Below are 20296 nucleotides of genomic sequence, written 5' to 3' on the forward strand. Positions count from 1 at the left end.
CTGGTGTCTAAGGATCTTAACTGTTTTACAATCCTAGACACACTAAACACTATGTCAGCCATCCTTTTGTTTGTTCGATAATATGAAGGTGGAATGGTGCTGCAGTCCTCTACCGGAAATAAGTTTTTGAAAAATGGCTCTGAACACTATGCGACTTAACTTCTGAGGTCATCAGTTGCCTAGAACTTAGAACTAATTAAGCCTAACTAACCTAAGGACATCACACACAGCCATGTCCGAGGTAGAATTCAAACCTGCGATCGTAGCGGTCGCTCGGTTCCAGACTGTAGCGCCTAGAACCGCATGGCCACTCTGCCCGGCTATAAGTTTTTGAAAGCTAGGTTTAGAATTTCAGCCTTCTGTTTATTATCATCAGTTACATTATCCATACTGTCAGCAAGCTAAAATTTTTTGGGGTTAATTATAGAATCTGCAGATAAAATATGCCAAAAACATCAAAAGAAAAGGAAAAAAAAAAGTTTGGCGTAGGCCAAAAGATATACAGATATTATCAGCACCCTCTCTGATGGTGATTCAGCAATTTTCCAGAAACATTCTCTTTACTTCCCTGACATCATCATTAACTGATGTGCTAGGATGTCCAGGGTGGTCATTGACTTCAATGTCTTCTCAACCCTCTTTGAAACATTTATACTACTAATGAAGACTTAACTTACTCATAGAAGATTTGCCAAAGCCACAGGCAACATCTGAATGCAGTGCTGCACTTTATTCCATTTTTCAAGTAAAATTTAATGCATACTGTTTAAATCTTCTTTTTTTCCAAAGAAAAAGTTTGGTGAGCTTTTGAAAATATGTACAATGTTTTTGACTGTCAACAATAATGCAAATATTCAAAACAGTTGAAAATGCAAACACACAGTAGGAACATGCATACCAACACCATTTAAAAAAATAATAAAAATAAGAAATATTGAAAATCAGATTTAAAAAGCCCACAAAATTTAAAAAGATTCTAGTTACTGTTGATCACACATTGTATAAACTCGCAGCTGGCCAAGCACGTCATCAATATGAATGGGCTATGCCACGTGTCCATCTGTGTCGTGACATTGCCAACTCCTCTGAAGCAACTTTTATCAATGCAGCCCGATGTCCTAGCCTTCGGGTCGCCTTCACTTTGCCACCATGTCCGCGAGACTGCCAGCCACAGATTCTGTCACTGCCTCACAGTCTGAGGTATGAACTGAAGTCTTTCCAGCCCTGAGCAGCTTTGTCCAGTGCCATTCTCCAGTCATCTGTCCATGTCTCATCAGCTTGGGCAACACCACCATCTGCTGCATCAGTTTACCATTGGGCCCCCAATTAGAAGTCTTCAGTCGGGTACCCGTGACTACCAGACTCACGGTGCAGCACTGCTCATCATCCACAGCACCTCCTGACTCATCATCACTAACAACTATCATCATCAGAGTGAGCACCCAGTACACATAATCATGATGGACTTTCAGGTGTACTCGAATATGGAACTTTGTCCTCTAAATGTGTACCGAGTTTAGTCATGGTTAATGGTTTCGACCTGAGTCGAAACAAGGCCCCAGCAGTAGACAACATTCCATTAGAACTACTGATGGCCTTGGGTGAGCCGGTCCTGACAAAACTCTACCATCTGGTGAGCAAGATGTATGAGACAGGCGAAATACCCTCAGACTTCAAGAAGAATATAATAATTCCAATCCCAAAGAAAGCAGGTGTTGACAGATGTGAAAATTACCGAACTATCAGTATAATAAGTCACAGCTGCAAAATACTAACACAAATTCTTTACAGACGAATGGAAAAACTGGTAGAAGCCGAACTCAGGGAAGATCAGTTTGGATTCCATAGAAATATTGGAACATGTGAGGCAATACTGACCTTATGATTTATCTTAGAAGAAAGATTAAGGAAAGGCAAACCTATGTTTCTAGCATTTGTAGACTTAGAGAAAGCTTTTGACAATGTTGACTAGAATACTCTCTTTCAAACTCTAAAGGTGGCAGGGGTAAAATACAGGGAGCAAAAGGCTATTTACAATTTGTACAGAAACCAGATGGCAGTTATAAGAGTCGAGGGGCATGAAAGGGAAGCAGTGGTTGGGAAAGGAGTGAGACAGGGTTGTAGCCTCTCCCTGATGTTATTCAATCTGTATACTGAGCAAGCAGTAAAGGAAACAAAAGAAAAATTCGGAGTAGGTATTAAAATCCATGGAGAAGAAATAAAAACTTTGAGGTTCGCCGATGACATTGTAATTCTATCAGAGACAGCAAAGGACTTGGAAGAGCAGTTGAGCGGAATGGACAGTGTCTTGAAAGGAGGGTATAAGATGAACATCAACAAAAGCAAAACGTGGATAATGGAATGTAATTGAATTAAGTCGGGTGATACTGAGGGAATTAGATTAGGAAATGAGACACTTAAAGTGGTAAAGAAGTTTTGCTATTTGGGGAGCAAAATAACTCATGATGGTCGAAGTAGAGAAGATATAAAATGTAGACTGGCAATGGCAAGGAAAGCATTTCTGAAGAAGAGAAATTTGTTAACATTGAGTATTGATTTAAGTGCCAGGAAGTTGTTTCTGAAAGTATTTGTATGGAGTGTAGCCTTGTATGGAAGTGAAACATGGATGATAAATAGTTAGGACAAAAAGAGAATAGAACCTTTCAAAATGCGGTGCTACAGAAGAATGCTGATGATTAGATGGGTAGATCACATAACTAATGATGAAGTATTGAATAGAATTGGGGAGAAGAGGAGTATGTGGCACAACTTGACAAAAAGAAGGGACCGGTTAGTAGGACATGTTCCGAGGCATCAAGAGACCACAAATTTAGCATTGGAGGGCAGCGTGGAGGGTAAAAATCGTAGAAGGAGACCAAGAGATGAATACACTAAACAGATTCAGAAGGATGTGGGTTGCAGTAAGTACTGGGAGATGAAGAAGCTTGCACACGATAGGGTAGCATGGAGAGCTGCATCAAACCAGTCTCAGGACTGAAGACCACAACAACAACAATAAACAAACAGTTGTTATTGCAGTGTGTGATTTCAATCACACCTCTCAGCCAAGGTTATTTCAGAAGAGCCTAGTGAAATAAGGCCATGTTCAAAATGTTTTTTACAGAAAGACACTGCCTCAGAAAATAAGTGGAACACTCAGATGATGAAGAGGAAAACATAAATAAATAAAATTTCAATGACTGACAGGGTATGTGATGTCATTGCAGTGATTGTGAAACTGAGTCAAATTTACAAAGCAGTATAAGCTCACTTGTCACTATCACAATGTACCCACTCAGGCCCGGATGCACGATACAGTCGGGAGGGGTGTCATAATGCTACTGTATCCTAATTTAAGTCTAGCTGGCCCACAACTGTCGTACCTAGTCCTCGATTTCCTGGATACTGGCATTGGGTCAGATTTGATGTCGCAGCTGGTCCACGCTCATTCTACTGGGCACAGATCTGGAATCTTTCTGGCCACATGAGTACCTTAACATCACACGAACAATTCACACTGAAACAATGCAGTGCCATTTATTAGCAGTCCATGCTCCCTGCCCATGTCACCACACCAAACGCAGCCATTTGTCTCATGGTTTTTTTTTTTTTTATTTACATGTCAAGTTCCGTACGACCAAATTGAGGAGCAAATCTCCAAGGTCATGGAACGTGTCAGTAGATGAACTTATAACATAAAAGAAATAACAGATAAAAATAAATGTTCATGAACCTGAAAGAAAATCAGTCCATAAGTTTAAGCAAACGCTATCAGCAATACAATGAGAAACATCTTAATTTTTCAAGGAAGTCCTCGACAGAGTAGAAGGAGTGACCCATGAGGAAACTCTTCAGTTTTGATTTGAAAGCGCATGGATTACTGCTAAGATTTTTGAATTCGAGTGGCAGCTTATTGAAAATGTATGCAACAGTATACTGCACACCTTTTTGCACAAGAGTTAAGGAAGTCCAATCCAAATGGCGGTTTGATTTCTGCCGAGTATTAACTGAGTGAAAGCTGCTTATTGTTGGAAATAAATTAATATTGGTAACAAGAAACGACAATAAGGAATATACATATTGAGAGGCCAATGTCAAAATACCCAGACTCGTGAACAGAAGTCGACAAGAGGTTCGTGAACTCACACCACTTATTGCCCGAACCGCCCGTTTCTGAGCCAAAAATATCCTTCTAGAATGGGAAGAGTTACCCCAAAACATAATACCATATGACATAAGTGAATGAAAATAAGCAAAGTAGACTAATTTATGTGTCGAAGTATCACTCACTTTCGATACCGTTCGAATAGTGAAAATGGCAGAATTAAGTCTTTGAACAAGATCCTGAACGTGGGCTTTCCACGACAGCTTACTATCTATCTGAACACCTAGGAATTTGAACTGTTCAGTTTCACTAATCATATGCCCGTTCTGTGAGATTAAAATGACAGGTTTTGTTGAATTGTGTGTTAGAAACTGTAAAAACTGAGTCTTACTGTGATTTAACGATAGTTTATTTTCTATAAGCCATGAACTGAGGTCATGACTGCACTACTTGAAACCGAGTCAATGTTGCACAGAACATCCATTACTACCAAGCTAGTGTCATCAGTAAACAGAAATATTTTAGAGTTACCCATAATACTAGAGGGCATATCATTTATATAAATAAGGAACAGGAGTGGCCCCAACACTGATCCCTGGGGTACCCCCCACTAGACAGTACCCCACTCAGATCCCACATCACAGCCATTATCAACATTGTGAATAATGACCTTTTGCTGCCTGTTGCTAAAGTAAGAGGTGAACCAATTGTGAGCTACTCCCCTTATTCCGTAATGGTCCAACTTCTGGAGCAATATTGTGAGACCAACACAGTCAAATGCCTTTGTTAAATAAAAAAAATACGCCAAGCGTTGGAAACTTTTTGTTTAGCCCATCCAGTACCTCACAGAGAAAAGAGAATATAGCATTTTCAGTTGTCAAACGACTGCTAAAGCTGAACTGTACATTTGACAGCAAATCGTGTGATATAAAATGATCAATTAACCTTACATACACAGCCTTTTCGATAACTTTTGCAAACACTGATGGCATAGAAATAGGTCTAAAATTATCTACATTATCCCTTTCTCCCTTTTTATAAAGCGGCTTTACTACTGAGTACTTTAATCGCTCAGGAAACTGACCATTCCTAAAGGAAAAATTACAAATATGGCTAAATACAGGGCTAACATGTGCAGCACAGTACTTAAATATTCTACTGGACACTCCATCATAACCATGAGAATCCTTAGTCTTCAATGATTTAATTATTGACTCAAACTCCCTCTTGTCTGTATCACAGAGGAGTATTTCAGACGTCAATCTCGAAAAGGGATTTGCTAAGAAATTTATATGATTTCCTGTAGAAACTAAATTTTTATTTAATTCACCAGCAATGCTCAGAAAATGGTTGTTAAATACTGTACATATATCTGATTTATCATTAACAGAAATATTATTACTGTGAACTGACTTTATATCATCAACCTTGTGCTGCTGACCAGACACTTCCTTCACAACTGACCATATGGCTTTAATTTTATCCTGTGAATTAGGTATTCTATTTGCACACCACATACTTTTTGCCTTGCTAATAACATTTTTAAGCACCTTACAATACTGTTTGTAATGAGCTACTGTAGCTTTATTGTGACTACTTCTAACATTTTGATATAATTCCCACTTTGTTCTACATGATATCCTTGTCCCACTAGTCAGCCAACCGGGCTGTCCATTACTGCTAGTACCCCGTTTAGAATGTTCTAATGGAAAGCAACTCTCAAAGAGCATGAGAAATGTGTTATGGAAAGCATTGTATTTATAATCTATGTTATCGGCACTATAAACATCTTGCCACTCTTGTTCCTTGAGAAGTTTTGAAAAACTCTCTATTGCTGTTGCATTAACTTTCCTACATAGTTTGTAATTAAATACGACATTGGTTTGAGTACAAAAACCTTTTAGTGGTAAAATTTGTGCATCATGGTCTGAAAGGCCATTCACCCTTTTACTAACAGAATGCCCATCTAGTAATGAAGAATGAATAAAAATATTGTCTATGACTGTGCTACTGTTCCCCTGCACCCAAGTTGGAAAAAAACACAGTTTGCATCAGATCATATGAATTTAGGAGATCTACCAACATCCTTTTTCTTGCACAATCATGTACAAAATTAATATTGAAGTCACCGTGGCTACCCGTGGGACAGTAATTCTCCAGTCCAGCTGCTGCCAGTCTCTTAATAATGGTGCTGGGTGGCACAGAATGTTATACCGAGTCCATCACTTGTTCTCAGATTGCAGATGTAAATGGGATATAATGTGCTCAGTGGACAATACAGTGATCCTCACTTCTGATGGTCAGACGTGGTTGACCAAAGCCTTGATGACAAGTATATCTGCCTTCATGTTCCTATATACTCCAACACTAGGCCAGTGTCACATTCAAATGCCCCACAAATCAGGATATTATACGACATGGAGACCCACTATGAAGCCCATTTCAAACTGTCAGGTACTGATAACACTGTCTCATACAACTGTGCAACATCTCCATATTTTTCATGGTGATCATTAAATGTCTGACACTATTTGTGCTCTTTATAAACCCTACCACACCTGTTAACAACACTAAAGACCAACTCCGATGGTGTGTACATTCACAAAATTGCCCGACATCCAACCATGTCTCCTGGGTGCTTCACACTTTTTTTGACAGGCACCATTGTAGGCAAACAAGTAACTTTATAAGAAAATCACCAGTAGAGTATTAGTGACCAAGCGCATAAGAGAATAGCAAACTGTCCAAAGCAAATCACTACTCAGCATACCTGAGCTTCAACTCCTGTCGGGTTCATGCTCGCATCCAGCTGCACGAGCCGGCCGTCCTTCCCGCCTCCGGTCACGATGCTGCCCTCCTTCAGTGCACAAATACTGAACACTGAGCCTTCGTGAACTCCTCGGACAAACTTTGAGATTGTGTTGGTCCCTGTAACAAGTTGGACTCTAGAAGTATAACTTTCACGTGTGTGGAAAAACTCAAAGTATACACTAATAAAAGTTGAGCAAATCCCTGAATCTTAAACTGCAAACTGCATTAACAATGAACTATTGCTGTCGTGATAGAAGTGTGAGATCACAGTTACAACAAGGAATAAGGATAGACCTACAACAAATGACAAACATGTAAGGCAAGCTGACATCTTTGTGAGATGAATGATATAGAAAAATGAACTACCCCAGAAAGGTAAGATGGCTGTGTACAAACATACCAATATTACATGCCATTTCTGTTGTATGCTGCTTAAAGCTCAGTCATAAAGGAAAGGGGAAAAGTACAGTGCGAGCCAGTGAATTTACATTTTTAGGTTGGTTGGTTTGTGGGATTAAAGGGACCAGACTGCGATGGTCATCGGTCCCTTTTTCCAAAAAATTAAAACCGCCCAAAGAGAATAAAGAACGAACAGCAGGAAAGACGTCAGACGACACAGGACGAGAAAGACTCTGACAGAGATCAGACAAAACAAATTAAAACATACAGAGTGTGATGGTGGTTGGCCGACCATAGAGAAAAAAAAAGAGGAAAAGCCAACTACCAAGAACACATTAAAAACTCAGTTTAAAATCAGAGGTTAAAAGCCAGAATCAACACTAAAAAACATAAACACTCAGATTAAACTATAAAAAACCCCTGCCCGAATAAAACGCAAAACTAATTCCACCATGGCAGAGTCATCTAGTAAAAGTGCAGGGAGCGTATCAGGCAGCACAAATGTCTGCCTGAGCACAGTTAAAAGCGGACAAGTTAATAAAATGTGCACCACCGTCAAAACGCCCCACAGCGACAGAGAGGCGGGTCCTCACGACGCAATAAATAACTGTGAGACAGGCGGGTGTGGCCAATGCGGAGCCGACAAAGAACAACTGAATCTCTGCGAGTGGCTCGCATGGATGACTGCCACACACGCGTCGTCATCTTGAGAGAACGGAGTTTGTTTGGCGTGGGCAGATTGCGCCATTCAGTGTCCCAAAGCGAGAGAACTTCATGGTGGAAGACTGCCCGCAAATCAGTCTCCGGGAGGCCAATGTCCAGGGTGGGTTCACTGGTGGCTGTTTGGCCAGGTGGTCAACACGTTCATTGCCCGGGATACCGACGTGACCGGGGGTCCACACAAAGACCACAGAGCGGCCGCAACGCACAAGAGTATGCAGAGACTCGTGGATAGCCATCATCAGATGAGAACGAGGAAAACACTGGTCGAGAGCTCGTAAACCTCTCAGGGAATCGCTACAGATAACGAAGGACTCACCTGAGCAGGAGCAGATATACTCTAGGACACGAAAGATGGCGACCAGCTCAGCAGTGTAAACGCTGCAGCCATCCGGCAAGGAACGTTGTTCGGAATGGTCCCCTAGAGTAAGCGCATACCCGACACGACCAGCAACCATCGAACCGTCAGTGTAAACAATTCCAGAGCCTTGATACGTGGCCAGGATGGAGTAAAAGTGGCGGCGGAAGGCCTCTGGAGGGACTGAGTCCTTCGAGCCCTGTGCCAAGTCGAACCGAAGGCAAGGGCGAGGAACACACCACGGGGGTGTGCGCAGAGGTGCCCGGAAAGGAGGTGGAACAGGGAAAAACCCAAGCCTGGAGAGTAGCTCCTTGACGCGTACGGTGATCGGATGATCTGACAACCCGACCGGGGCTGACAGTCTGTCAGATGGACGACTGACTGCAGGAACAGGACATGGTAATTTGGATGCCCGGGCAAGCGAAAAACATGGGCAGCATAAGCAGCCAGTAATTGTTGGCATCGTAACCGCAGTGGAGGGACACCTGCCTCCACTAGTATGCTGTCCACAGGGCTGGTGCGGAAAGCACCAGTGGCAAGGCCTATCCCGCTATTGAGGATTGGGTCCAGCACCCGCAACGCAGATGGGGAAGCTGAGCCATAAGACAGGCTTCCATAATCCAGACGAGACTGAATTAACGCCTGGTAGAGCTGGAACAGGGTAGATCGGTCGGCGCCCCAGCGGGTGTGGCTCAAACATCGCAGAGCATTGAGATGCCGCCAACACGCCTGTTTGAGCTGCCGGATATGAGGCAGCCAAGTCAACCGGGCATCGAAAACCACCCCCAAAAAACTGTGTGATTCCACCACTGAAAGAAGTTCGCCATTAAGAGAAAGCTGCGGCTCCGGGTGGACAGTACGTCGCTGGCAGAAATGCATAACGCAGGTCTTGGCTACCGAAAACTGGAACCCATGAGCTACAGCCCAAGACTGCGCCTTGCGGATAGTGCCCTGTAGCTGACATTCAACAGCTGCAATGCCAGTAGAGCTGTAGTAAAGGCAGAAGTCGTCAGAATACAGGGAAGCGGAGACAGAATTTCCCATGCCCGCAGCGAGCCCGTTAATGGCTATTAAAAACAGGCGGACACTTAAAACAGAGCCCTGTGGCACACCGTTCTCCTGGACGTGGGAGGAACTATACGAGGCCGCGACTTGCACGCGGAAGGTACGACACGACAGAAAATTGCGGATAAAAATCAGCAGAGGACCCCGAAGACCCCATCCATGAAGCGTATAAAGGATGTGATGACGCCATGTCGTATCGTACGCCTCCCGCATGTCAAAAAAGACAGCGACTAGGTGCTGACGGCGGGCAAAGGCAGTACGGATGGCTGACTCCAGGCTCACCAAATTGTCGGTGGCGGAGCGGCCTTTACAGAACCCACCCTGAGACGGAGCCAGAAGGCCCCGAGACTCCAGTACCCAATTCAAGCGCCGGCCCACCATCCATTCAAGCAACTTGCAAAGAACGTTGGTGAGGCTAATGGGATGGTAGCTGTCCACCTCCAGAGGGTTCTTTCCAGGTTTCAAAACGGGGATGACAATGCTTTCCCGCCATTGCGACGGAAACTCCCCCTCGACCAAAAGACTGTTGTAAAGATCGAGGAGGCGCCGCTGGCAGTCCACTGAAAGGTGTTTCAGCATCTGACAGTGGATTCCATCTGGCCCAGGAGCGGTATCAGGGCAAGTGGCTAGGGCACTGCGAAATTCCCACTCACTGAATGGAGCATTGTAAGATTCTGGGTGGTGGGTGCGAAATGAAAGGCTCCGACGTTCCATCCGCTCTTTAATGGAGCAGAAGGCCAGTCGGTAATTGGAAGAAGCAGAACTAAGAGTAAAATGCTCTGCCAAGCTGTTGGCAATTTCGCCGGAGTCTGTACAAACTGCTCCATTCAGTGAGAGCGCAGGGACGCTGACAGGGGTCCGATAGCCATAGAGGCGTCGGATCTTGGCCCAGACCTGCGATGGAAAGACATGGAGGCCAATGGTGGACACATACCGCTCCCAGCACTCCTGCTTGCTTTGGCGCACGCAGCCATTTGAAGGTGATGAGGTGTTCAATGCAGGGATGTCGCTTGTGACGCTCTAGCGCCCGCCGGCGATCTTTAATCGCTGCAGCGATCTCAGGCGACCACCAAGGCACAGTCCGCCGCCGAGGGGACCCAGAGGAACAGGGAATGGCAGATTCGGCGGCAGTAACGATGCCGGTGGTGACCGATTGAACCACCGCATCAATGTCATCATTAGAGAGAGGCTCAATAGCGGCAGTGGAGGAGAACAAGTCCCAGTCAGCCTTATTCATAGCCCATCTGCTAGGGCGCCCAAAAGAGTGACGCCGTGGTAGTGACAGAAAGATCGGAAAGTGGTCACTACCATACAGGTCGTCATGCACACTCCATTGGACAGACGGTAAGAGGCTAGGGCTACAGATTGAAAGGTCAATGGCAGAGTATGTGCCATGCGCCACACTGAAGTGTGTGAAGGCACCATCATTTAAAATCGAGAAATCGAGCTGCGACAATAAATGCTCAATGGTGGCGCCTCGACCTGTTGCCACTGACCCACCCCACAGAGGGTTATGGGTATTGAAGTCACCCAATAGCAAGAAAGGTGGTGGCAACTGGGCTATCAGCGCAGCCAGGACATGCTGCGAGACATCACCATCCGGTGGAAGGTAAAGACTGCAGACGGTAACAGCCTGTGGCATCCACACCCGAACAGCAACAGCCTCTAAAGGTGTTTGGAGAGGGACAGACTCGCTGTGCAGAGTGTGAAGGACATAGAGGCAGACGCCACCAGACACCCTTTCATATGCTGCCTGGTTCTTATAATAACCCCGATAGCCACGGAGGGCGGGGGTTCACATTGCTGGAAACCAAGTTTCCTGAAGAGCAATGCAGAAGAAAGGGTGAAGGCTGATAAGTTGGCGGAGCTCAGCTAGATGCTGGAAGAAACCGCTGCAGTTCCACTGGAGGATGGTATTGTCCATTGCGGAGAAAGGCGTGACGGGACTGGGAAGGCAGATTACGCCGCTGGGTCACCTGCTGCCTCCGATGGAGCACCCATGCAAGTGCTATCCATTGCGTCTGAGGGATCGGTGAGATTGAGGTCCTCAGCGGACGCAAGGATCTCCACCTCATCCTCAGACGCAGAGCTTTTAGGTAGCGGTGGAGTAGGTGCCACCGCAGGTGTCTTGGACTTACGGGTCTTCAAAGTCATTTTCTCTCGCTGTTCCTTTGGTTGCCGTTGTTGAGAGGGCTTATTGGAGTCAGTCTCTGGGACCAAAGAGGATCGCGAAGCCCGTTGACCAGCGACCTGTGGCTTCTTCAGCCACTGGTTTGTGTCTGCTGTACCGCTGGTAGGAACCTGGGAAGGGAGTGACCCAAGGGATCCCTTCCGAGCGAGAGAAGCCAAAGAAGACTTACGCTTTTTTGAGGTCCATATGATTTGCTTTTTGGCTCAAAAATGCCTGACGATTACCGTTCATTTCTTTAATCCACAATTTGTTTTTTTGCCCGTCACGAATACAACCCTCTCTCACATCACACTTTCTTCCCACTATCCAGTTTCTGCTTCTTCAATAATTTTAAGTTTTTCTTTAGTCATGTATGAGTGATAACGTGAGCTTGTAGCCATAATTAACAATTTAACATGCAGTTAATACTTCACTTCTAATACACTACTGATACATCACAGGCTGCAGCAATGCTATAGTATAATGGGATCTATTTTTGGAGTCAGGGCAGTACCAACATTATTGCAATTAAGTTTTTCATCATTAAATTTGGGAAAAAGTATGTGTGGATTGTTTGCATATATATGGTAATTAAGTAGAAGGGAAGCAACTACTTCTGCATCTTCTTTTTTTACCATGTATTTACCTTTTATGTGCTATTAGTAGTAAAATATTTATTTCATTACAAAAATATTTCAACAAGGAAATACTAATTTACTTCCATAAACACTGAGTCATCCTTACATTAGACAACCATTCACAGTTAGTTTCACTTTACCATGAACACTTACTGTACAATGTGGCCAACACAAACTTTCAAACTTTTATCTAATTATTCAGATAATTTGTAAAAGGAACAGCTCTCTGTTTTCTTTTAAACTGGTAGCAATTCACAATTTATCACTTTATATTCCAGTCTGTCAAGATGCTGTATAGAGTTAATCTCTCTTTTTGAACAGTTTGTATGTGGTACTTACATTTTTACTTATAAAAAATAAAGATGTTTTGGTTTGTTATGTCTTGACTGTACCAAAAGAACCCCCTGCCCCCATTCACCTTAAGCAAATGCAGGAAATTATGGAAACCCTACATCAGAGTTCGGAACCATTTTTTTCCCAGTGAGGAGTCCAGCATCATACCACACTGTCAGCTTGTTCAGTGATTCTTAAAGAGCACTCTTAAAGATGTGCGGTTACTCATTTCACACAATATTCTTACCATTCACTTGTGATGAACAAATAATTTATTTGCTTTGGGTGCCTTTGCATCAGAAGATACTTCCCTAACAGAACAGTCAGTGAAAATATGCAAAAGAAGCCAACATCCTTGTCTAAACGCTTCTGTTCTCTTCTCTATGAAGTAACTATCAACATTTCACTTCCACATAAGATTACATTACAGACAAATATCTTCATAAAAAGTTCCGAACATTTTAAGTTCAAGAACAACAAATTTCTCTTTTACAGAAAAGCTTTTCTTGCAGCTGCAGTCTGCCCTTTTTAAGTTATTTTGCTACCAAAAGTATGCTACTTTCATTACCTAATTTCTTAATCTAATTCCATCAGCATCACCCGATTCAATTTGACTATAGACTATTATCTTTGTCTTCTTCTGTCAATGTTTATCTTATAATCTCTTTTCAAACTGCTACCTATTCCTTTCAACTAATCTTGCAGGCCCTTTGCCACTTATTACAAAATTATGATGTCACTGGTAAACCTTGAGGTTTTAACTTCTTCTCTCTGAACTTAAATGTCCTTTCCAGACTTCTTAGTTGCCTTGACACTTTGCTAGTGCACAGACTATCATAGAGATGACCTAGAATCTCATCTTACATCCTTTTGAACTACTGTTTCCTTTCATGTCCTTAAGAGTCTTATTACTGTAGTCTGGTTTCTGTGTAAGTTGTAAGTAACTTTTCACTCCCTGTAATTTATTCCTGCTGCCTTCAGAATTTCAAAGTGTGCACAAGTAAGTGCTATGAATGTGAATAAACAGTGACTAGACGGAAGGAGAACTGTGACCAAGCAATGGATGCAAGTGTATACTAACCTCTTCCCCAAACAATGACGTTCCCATTAGAGTCTCCAGAGACAACATCGCCCTGGCCGGTGAAAGCGAGGCAAGTGACGTACTTTGGTTTATCCCTGTTCTCGAAGATACCCATCCGTTTGTAGAGGGTTCCACCAGCGTCGAGTGTCCAGAAGTTGATATGTGACTTGCCGCATGTGACAATGCTGTTCTTGTCCAGGGGGTGGAACTCTGCTGCGACAACCGTGTCTGCAGAACACTGTCCATGACAACCACATTCGGTTAGTACACAACAATTTTACACATACTTAGTGAGGTATGAAACATTCTACCACAAGCACAGATATATACAAATTCCCCAGAAATTGGTCAGTAGGCTGCCTGCACAACCGATATATTGGTATACATGCTGGGGGTATACATGTGGATGTGCAGGGCTGAGCAGAGAGAGAGGAAAGGAGGGGGTGAGGGTGGGGAGATGGATAGTGAGGGGTGGAAGAGCAGATGGACAGCATGTGAAGGAGGAGGAGATGGACAGAGAAGATGGGGAGGAGATGTGTGCAAAATATGTTCCCTACATACACATGGACAAAGCTGTGGGTAAATAGCTACTATAGAAAAAAAAATAAATAAAACTGAATGAGTCAATGCAGAGAAATGGCTTATCTATAGTCTAGATATAATTTCTAGAATGAGTCTTCCCCTCAGCAGTGGACTGTGCACCAGTTTGTAACTTCATGGCACATTAAAACTGTGAGCTGGACAAGGACTCGAGCCCAGACCTCTTCTTTCACAGTCATGTGCTTCCAGACAACAATCCAGGCATGACATGCCCTCACAGCTTTACTTCCACCTGTAGCTCAGGGAATAAGGTCAGGATGATGAAAGGCAAAGTTCTAGGTTCAAGTTCCAATCAGAAACACTGTTTTAATCCGTCAGCATGTTTGAGAAATAAAACTGCCAAGTTGTAAGGAGCTAAAATGGCAGGACAGTACTTTCCTTTAGGAGGCAAAATTCCAAGCAGCACTGACTTAAAAGGAGATAGTTTAGGGATAAAGGAGTCCATGCACTGAATAGCTGTATGTGTGTGTGTGTGAAGCTAGCAGAGTTTTCATTCTCTTTTGTGATCCTGACAGTGACTCACTTCAGCTATTCAGTGACTGGTCTCCGTTGCTCCAAACGTATTTACATTCTCCCAGAATAACTAAAATGTAGAAAATACTGTATGGAGCTTTCAGAACTCTTCTGTTATAAAGTAAATGCCAAGGTGAAATATAGAAGAATATAATATGCACAACTAGGATACAATCCGATACATACATATATTTCATGTTCATATTCTCTCTCTCTTCAGTCTTTATATTGACTTCAATTCACACAATTATTTCTCTGTTTTGATTATTTTTCAGAGATCTCTTATTTATAACTTCTACTGAGTAACTGTAAAAACAAAAATAATGTCAATCAATTAAAAGTTATGTATGGAACAGGGTATTTTTCACATTACTAAAATCTCAATATTTTCATAAAAAGAAGTCAGTTTTCTAAAAGTCTGATATACTGAAAGAGTTAAAACATTAGTAAACATCTGAATTTTTGTGTGTAAAATTTAAAGGAATCATTAAATTAGACGAAATAAAACAAGAACACAAAAACTTTGTAATTTCATCAGTAAAAAGGAGAAATGAATCAACATTATGACTAATTAAAAAGGTCAAGTTATCTGTAATAAGAAATCTGTTATGAAATAAGATGAATTTTAAAAATCCAACTATGTCATAAGTTGTAACGAAGAAGAAAATTTAAATTCATTGTCAATGCCGTAAAGATTAAATGGCTGCAACTGTGTGACTCTGTTCAGGGCAGTATTTGGTTGGCAGTACTTCATGATTTTACATAGTACATAGATGATGCAGTTCAGATGGTAATTTATATTCGAGTCTGAGTTGGTGTCTGGAAACATGTTAACTATCTTTGCTTCTGAAAAAAATAAAGGAAAAGTTATGCAAAGACAGTTTTGAATTATCTGTTTCAAAGTTAAGAACAGCACATCTTTGTGTTCTAACAATAGCCATTTCATTGCTTGTGGTGATGTATTTTGGTGGCTGAGAGTAACCAATTTGTTGCGAGGTTGAGAGAGACAGACGAACAAGGTGGTGTTGGATAGAGTAAAAGGTCGAAGACTGCACAGGAGAGAACCCTAGGGTATACATAATAGTCTGGGAATGTCATATGCTATGAACAGGGTGCTAAGGATGGTTGGTTGGTTGGTTGTTTGAGGTTAAAGGGACCAAACAGCAAGGTCATCAGTCCCTTGTTTCAAATAGACTCCATTCTGCTAACGGGACATCTCAGTATAGTCAGAAAAATAAAACAGAAAAAGGGGAAACGTAAAAGGGCAGTCACGTTGTCATTAGTAAAAACAAATGAGGGAAGTTGGCAAGAGAACGAACCCAACACTATGCTGAAGCAGCATAGGCAAGACCACCTGTGACTTAAAAGGTACAACTGCTACAATGCAGAAAGTACGTATGGGAATAGAAAAACTAACCAAGCCTTAAAAAGAAGGGGTAAAAACAGAGTAAAAGGGAAAGAAAAGAGGATTCCGGTCAGGGAGGTGAATCGGGAATCTCTGAACACTGCCTACAGTGGGAGACACCCAAACACTCACCGCCCTGCCCCAACACCAGAGGGAGATTAAAAACTTTAAAACTGAGAATAAAAACCACTCTCCCGGAGGAAACCTAGAACCAGAGAGACCATCCGGGAATCGTCAGGCAACATCAAAGGTAAAGTGTGGGGGAGTCTGTACTTAGCACGCAGAGCCAAAAGAAGGGGGCATTCAACCAAAATGTGGGCCACTGACTGGAAGGCTCCACAACCACACAGCGGGGGCGGCTCATCACGCAAAAGGAAACCATGGGTCAGCCTGGTATGGCCAATGCGGAGACGACACAGTGTGGTCGAGTCCTTGCGGGAGAGGCTAAAGGAAGAACGCCATGGGCCTGGATTCACCTTAATGGCACGAAGTTTATTAGACAGTGGAGTAGCCTCCCAAGAATTGGCCCATGACTGTGCAAAGTGGGATTTCATGTGAAGCCCTAAATCCGCTGCAGGAGGGGTTACAGAAAACGAGGGGTAAGTAACTGCTCCCCCAGCCAAACGATCAGCGAGCTCATTACCCAGGATACCCACATGGCCCGGGACCCATAGGAAGTCAATGGAACAAGCAGCACGGTGAAGATCAGCGAGATGGTCATGGATGGCAGAGACCAAGGGATGGCGTGAAAAACACCGGTCAATAGCAAGAAGGCCACTCATCGAGTCTGTACATAACAAAACGCGGTTGTGTTGGGATTGTTTAATAAAGGTAAGGGCCCGGGAAATTGCCATCAATTCCGCAGTAAACACCCCACATGAGGGTGGCAGCAGATGACTTTCCGTTCCAACAAAGGACGTGAAGGCATACCCAACATGATCAGCAGATTTAGAGCCATCAGTGTAAAAAACAACAGCATCCCGAAACTCCCATAAAATTTGGCGGAAAAAGGAACGGAACACCACCGGGGGGATGGAATCTTTCGGACCGCGGCGGAGATCCATCCGAATTCGAGGCCGAGGAACTAACCAAGGAGGGGTGGAGGGGAGGGAGCGAGGAAGACAGGACAAAGAAGGAAGCCGAAAATCACGGTTAAGAGACGCAAGGCGCAGCCCAACTGGTAAACCCGCCCGAGGGCGGGAGTCAGGCGGGCGACGTCCATGGTCTGGGAATAGGATAGAATAGGAAGGATGAGCAGGAGAAGAACGGATAGTAAGGGCATAAGACACCAGAAGCTGGGACCGCCGAACAGAAAGGGGGGGGATCCCAGCTTCAACCAGGAGACTATCAACAGGGCTAGTAGGGAAGGCACCGGTGGCCAAACGGATACCACGATGGTGGACTGGATCCAGCACGTGCAGCGTGGAAGGAGCAGCTGAACCATAAACTTGACAACCATAGTCCAAACGTGACAGAACTAGAGCACGATAAAGACGGAGGAGGAGGGAACGGTCCGCACCCCAAGAGGAGTGGGCAAGGAAGCGAAGGACATTGAGTTTACGGAAACAGCCTACCTTCAGGAGTCTGATATGGGGCAGCCAAGTGAGCTTGTTGTCGAAAAGAAGACCTAGGAAACGAAACTGTGGAACCACAGGCAATCTTTGTGCAGCGAGATAGAGCTCTGGATCAGGGTGGACCATAGTACGGCGACAGAAGTGGACCACCCGCGATTTTAAAGGAGAGAATTGAAACCCGTGTGAGAGGGTCCATGCAGAGGCACGCCGTATAGCCACCTGGAGCTGCCGTTCTGCAGATGCCATCGAGGAGGAACTAACCCAAATGCAGAAATCATCCACATACAGGGCAGGGGCGACCAAGGGACCGACAGAGGCCACAAGTCCATCGATAGCAATGAGGAAAAGAAGGACACTCAAGACAGAACCCTGTGGGATGCCCGTCTCCTGGGTCCGTGGAGAACTAAAAGCAGTACCAACTCGAACTCTGAATGACCGATGGATCAGGAACTGGCGGATAAAAATCGGGAGTGGGCCCCGAAGACCCCACTGATGAAGGGTTAGTAAGATGTGATGGCGCCAGGCCGTGTCATAGGCCTTGCGAAGGTCAAAAAACACTGCAACCAAATGGCGGCGCTGGGAAAAAGCGATTCCAAGCGAAGCAAATGATCGATTGGAGATCGTCCCTCTCGAAAGCCACACTGGTAAGGGGACAATAGATCCCGAGATTCGAGGACCCAAGTGAGCCGACGGGCTACCAGCCGTTCAAGTAACTTACAACCAACATTGGTCAAACTAATTGGCCGATAGCTGTCAACAGATAGGGGGTTCTGACCAGGCTTAAGGACAGGAACCACAATGCTATCCCTCCACTGAGAAGGGAAGTCACCCTGGAGCCAGATACGGTTAAACACCCGAAGAAGATGGTGCCGTTGTGGAGCACTGAGATGTTGAAGCAGCTGGTTATGAATGGAATCTGGGCCAGGGGCCGTATCATGAGAAGAAGATGAGCAGAAAGAAATTCCCATTCAGTGAAAGGTTCGTTGTAAGATTCTGACTCACAAGTGGTGAAACATAAGGTGACAGCTTCAGCCTGCTGTTTTTGATGAAGGAAAGCAGCTGGATAGGAGGCCGACGCTGATGCCACTGCAAAATGGGTTGCAAGATGTTCTGCGAGAACTAATGGGTCTGTACAAATGCCATCTGGGAGGTGAAGGCCTGGGAGGGTGGACTGCCGATGGCAACCTTGGAGAGAGCGAAGTGTAGCCCATACCCATGACAGAGGGACAGTGGAACCAAGGGAAGAAACGAATCGTTCCCAACATATCCGCTTGCTCTGTTTGATTAAATAACGGGCTTTAGCGCGAAGGCGCTTAAAGGTAGAAAGGCTGGCTACAGATGGGTGCCTCTTAAAGTGTTGCAAAGCTCGACGGCGATCACGGATGGCAATGGCAATGGCAATGGCCGTACTCCACCACGGGACTTGCCGACGACGAAATTGTCCAGATGAGCGCGGGACAGCAAGGTTAGCAGCGCGAACAATCGCGTCAGACACGTCACGTAGGACGTCATCAATACAACCCGACAAAGAGGGAGAAAACTCGACCTGTGCAGTATATAGAGGCCAATCGGCGCGGTGGAAAGACCAATGAGGTAACCTGTCCATCGGGGAGCGGGAAGGGAGCGTGATAATCAACGGGAAATGGTCACTATCACAAAGGTCGTCGTGTGGCGACCAGTGTAATGAAGGGAGGAGAGAGGGAGAAGAAAGAGAAAGATCAATGGCAGAAAAGGTACCATGACCAGCACTGAAATGAGTAGGGGAGCCATCATTAAGAAGGCACAGGTCGTGGTCTGCAATAAAGTGGTCTATAAGAAGACCTCGTCTAGATGGAAAGGCACTGCCCCACAAAGGATGATGAGCATTAAAATCCCCAAGGAGGAGGAAGGGAGGAGGAAGTTGCTGAAGAAGGGTGGTTAAGGCAGCAGGTGTAAGAGTCCTGTCAGGAGGGAGATAAAGATTGCATACTGTGACTGCAGAGTCTAAGTGGACCCTAACAGCAACCGCTTCCAATGTAGTTTGGAGAGGAATCCACGTGCTAGCAATGTCTGTACGGACCAACGTACAAACGCCACCAGAAGCCCGCAAGGGTCCGACCCGATTTCGACAGAAAACACGGAACCCACGTAGGGTCGGTGAGTGAGCATCAGGAAAATGAGATTCCTGGAGAACCACACAAGCTGCTGAGTAGGACGAAAGAAGGGATTTCAATTCTGGAAGGTGACGATAGTAGCCATTACAATTCCATTGGAGAACCACAGAACGATGGTTTAAATGAGGGCTGAACACGCTAAATCCAGTCATACTGCCGGGTCCCCACCCGTCACCGACAAGGAGGGGGCGACATCCATAAACGACAGGTCAGAATCCGGTTGTGAAGTCGGGGAAGGGACCTCCGGTGACACCAGAGGCTCTTTGTCCCGGGACTTATGTTTCTTCTTCTTTTCAGGCTGAGATCGAGGAGGGCTGTGTGGCATAATGGAGCCAGCTGCAGCAAGATCAGGAACAGAAAGAGACCGGGCG

General features: G+C 44.5%; 1 protein-coding gene across 6 annotated transcripts in view; it reads right to left on the bottom strand.

Moving 5' to 3' along the window:
• LOC124717355 (echinoderm microtubule-associated protein-like 2) overlaps nucleotides 1-20296 on the bottom strand; it is a 655376-nt gene that overhangs the window by 32644 nt on the left and 602436 nt on the right. For all 6 annotated transcript variants that reach the window (XM_047244186.1, XM_047244189.1, XM_047244188.1 and 3 more), the window contains 2 exons: nucleotides 13681-13918; nucleotides 6876-7033 (listed from right to left, as the gene is read on the bottom strand). In XM_047244186.1, the coding sequence (XP_047100142.1) occupies nucleotides 6876-7033; nucleotides 13681-13918 (396 nt within the window). The remainder of the gene's footprint in view (nucleotides 1-6875; nucleotides 7034-13680; nucleotides 13919-20296) is intronic.

This window comes from Schistocerca piceifrons, chromosome 9 (assembly GCF_021461385.2).
Source record: "Schistocerca piceifrons isolate TAMUIC-IGC-003096 chromosome 9, iqSchPice1.1, whole genome shotgun sequence".
Taxonomy (NCBI): domain Eukaryota; kingdom Metazoa; phylum Arthropoda; class Insecta; order Orthoptera; family Acrididae; genus Schistocerca; species Schistocerca piceifrons.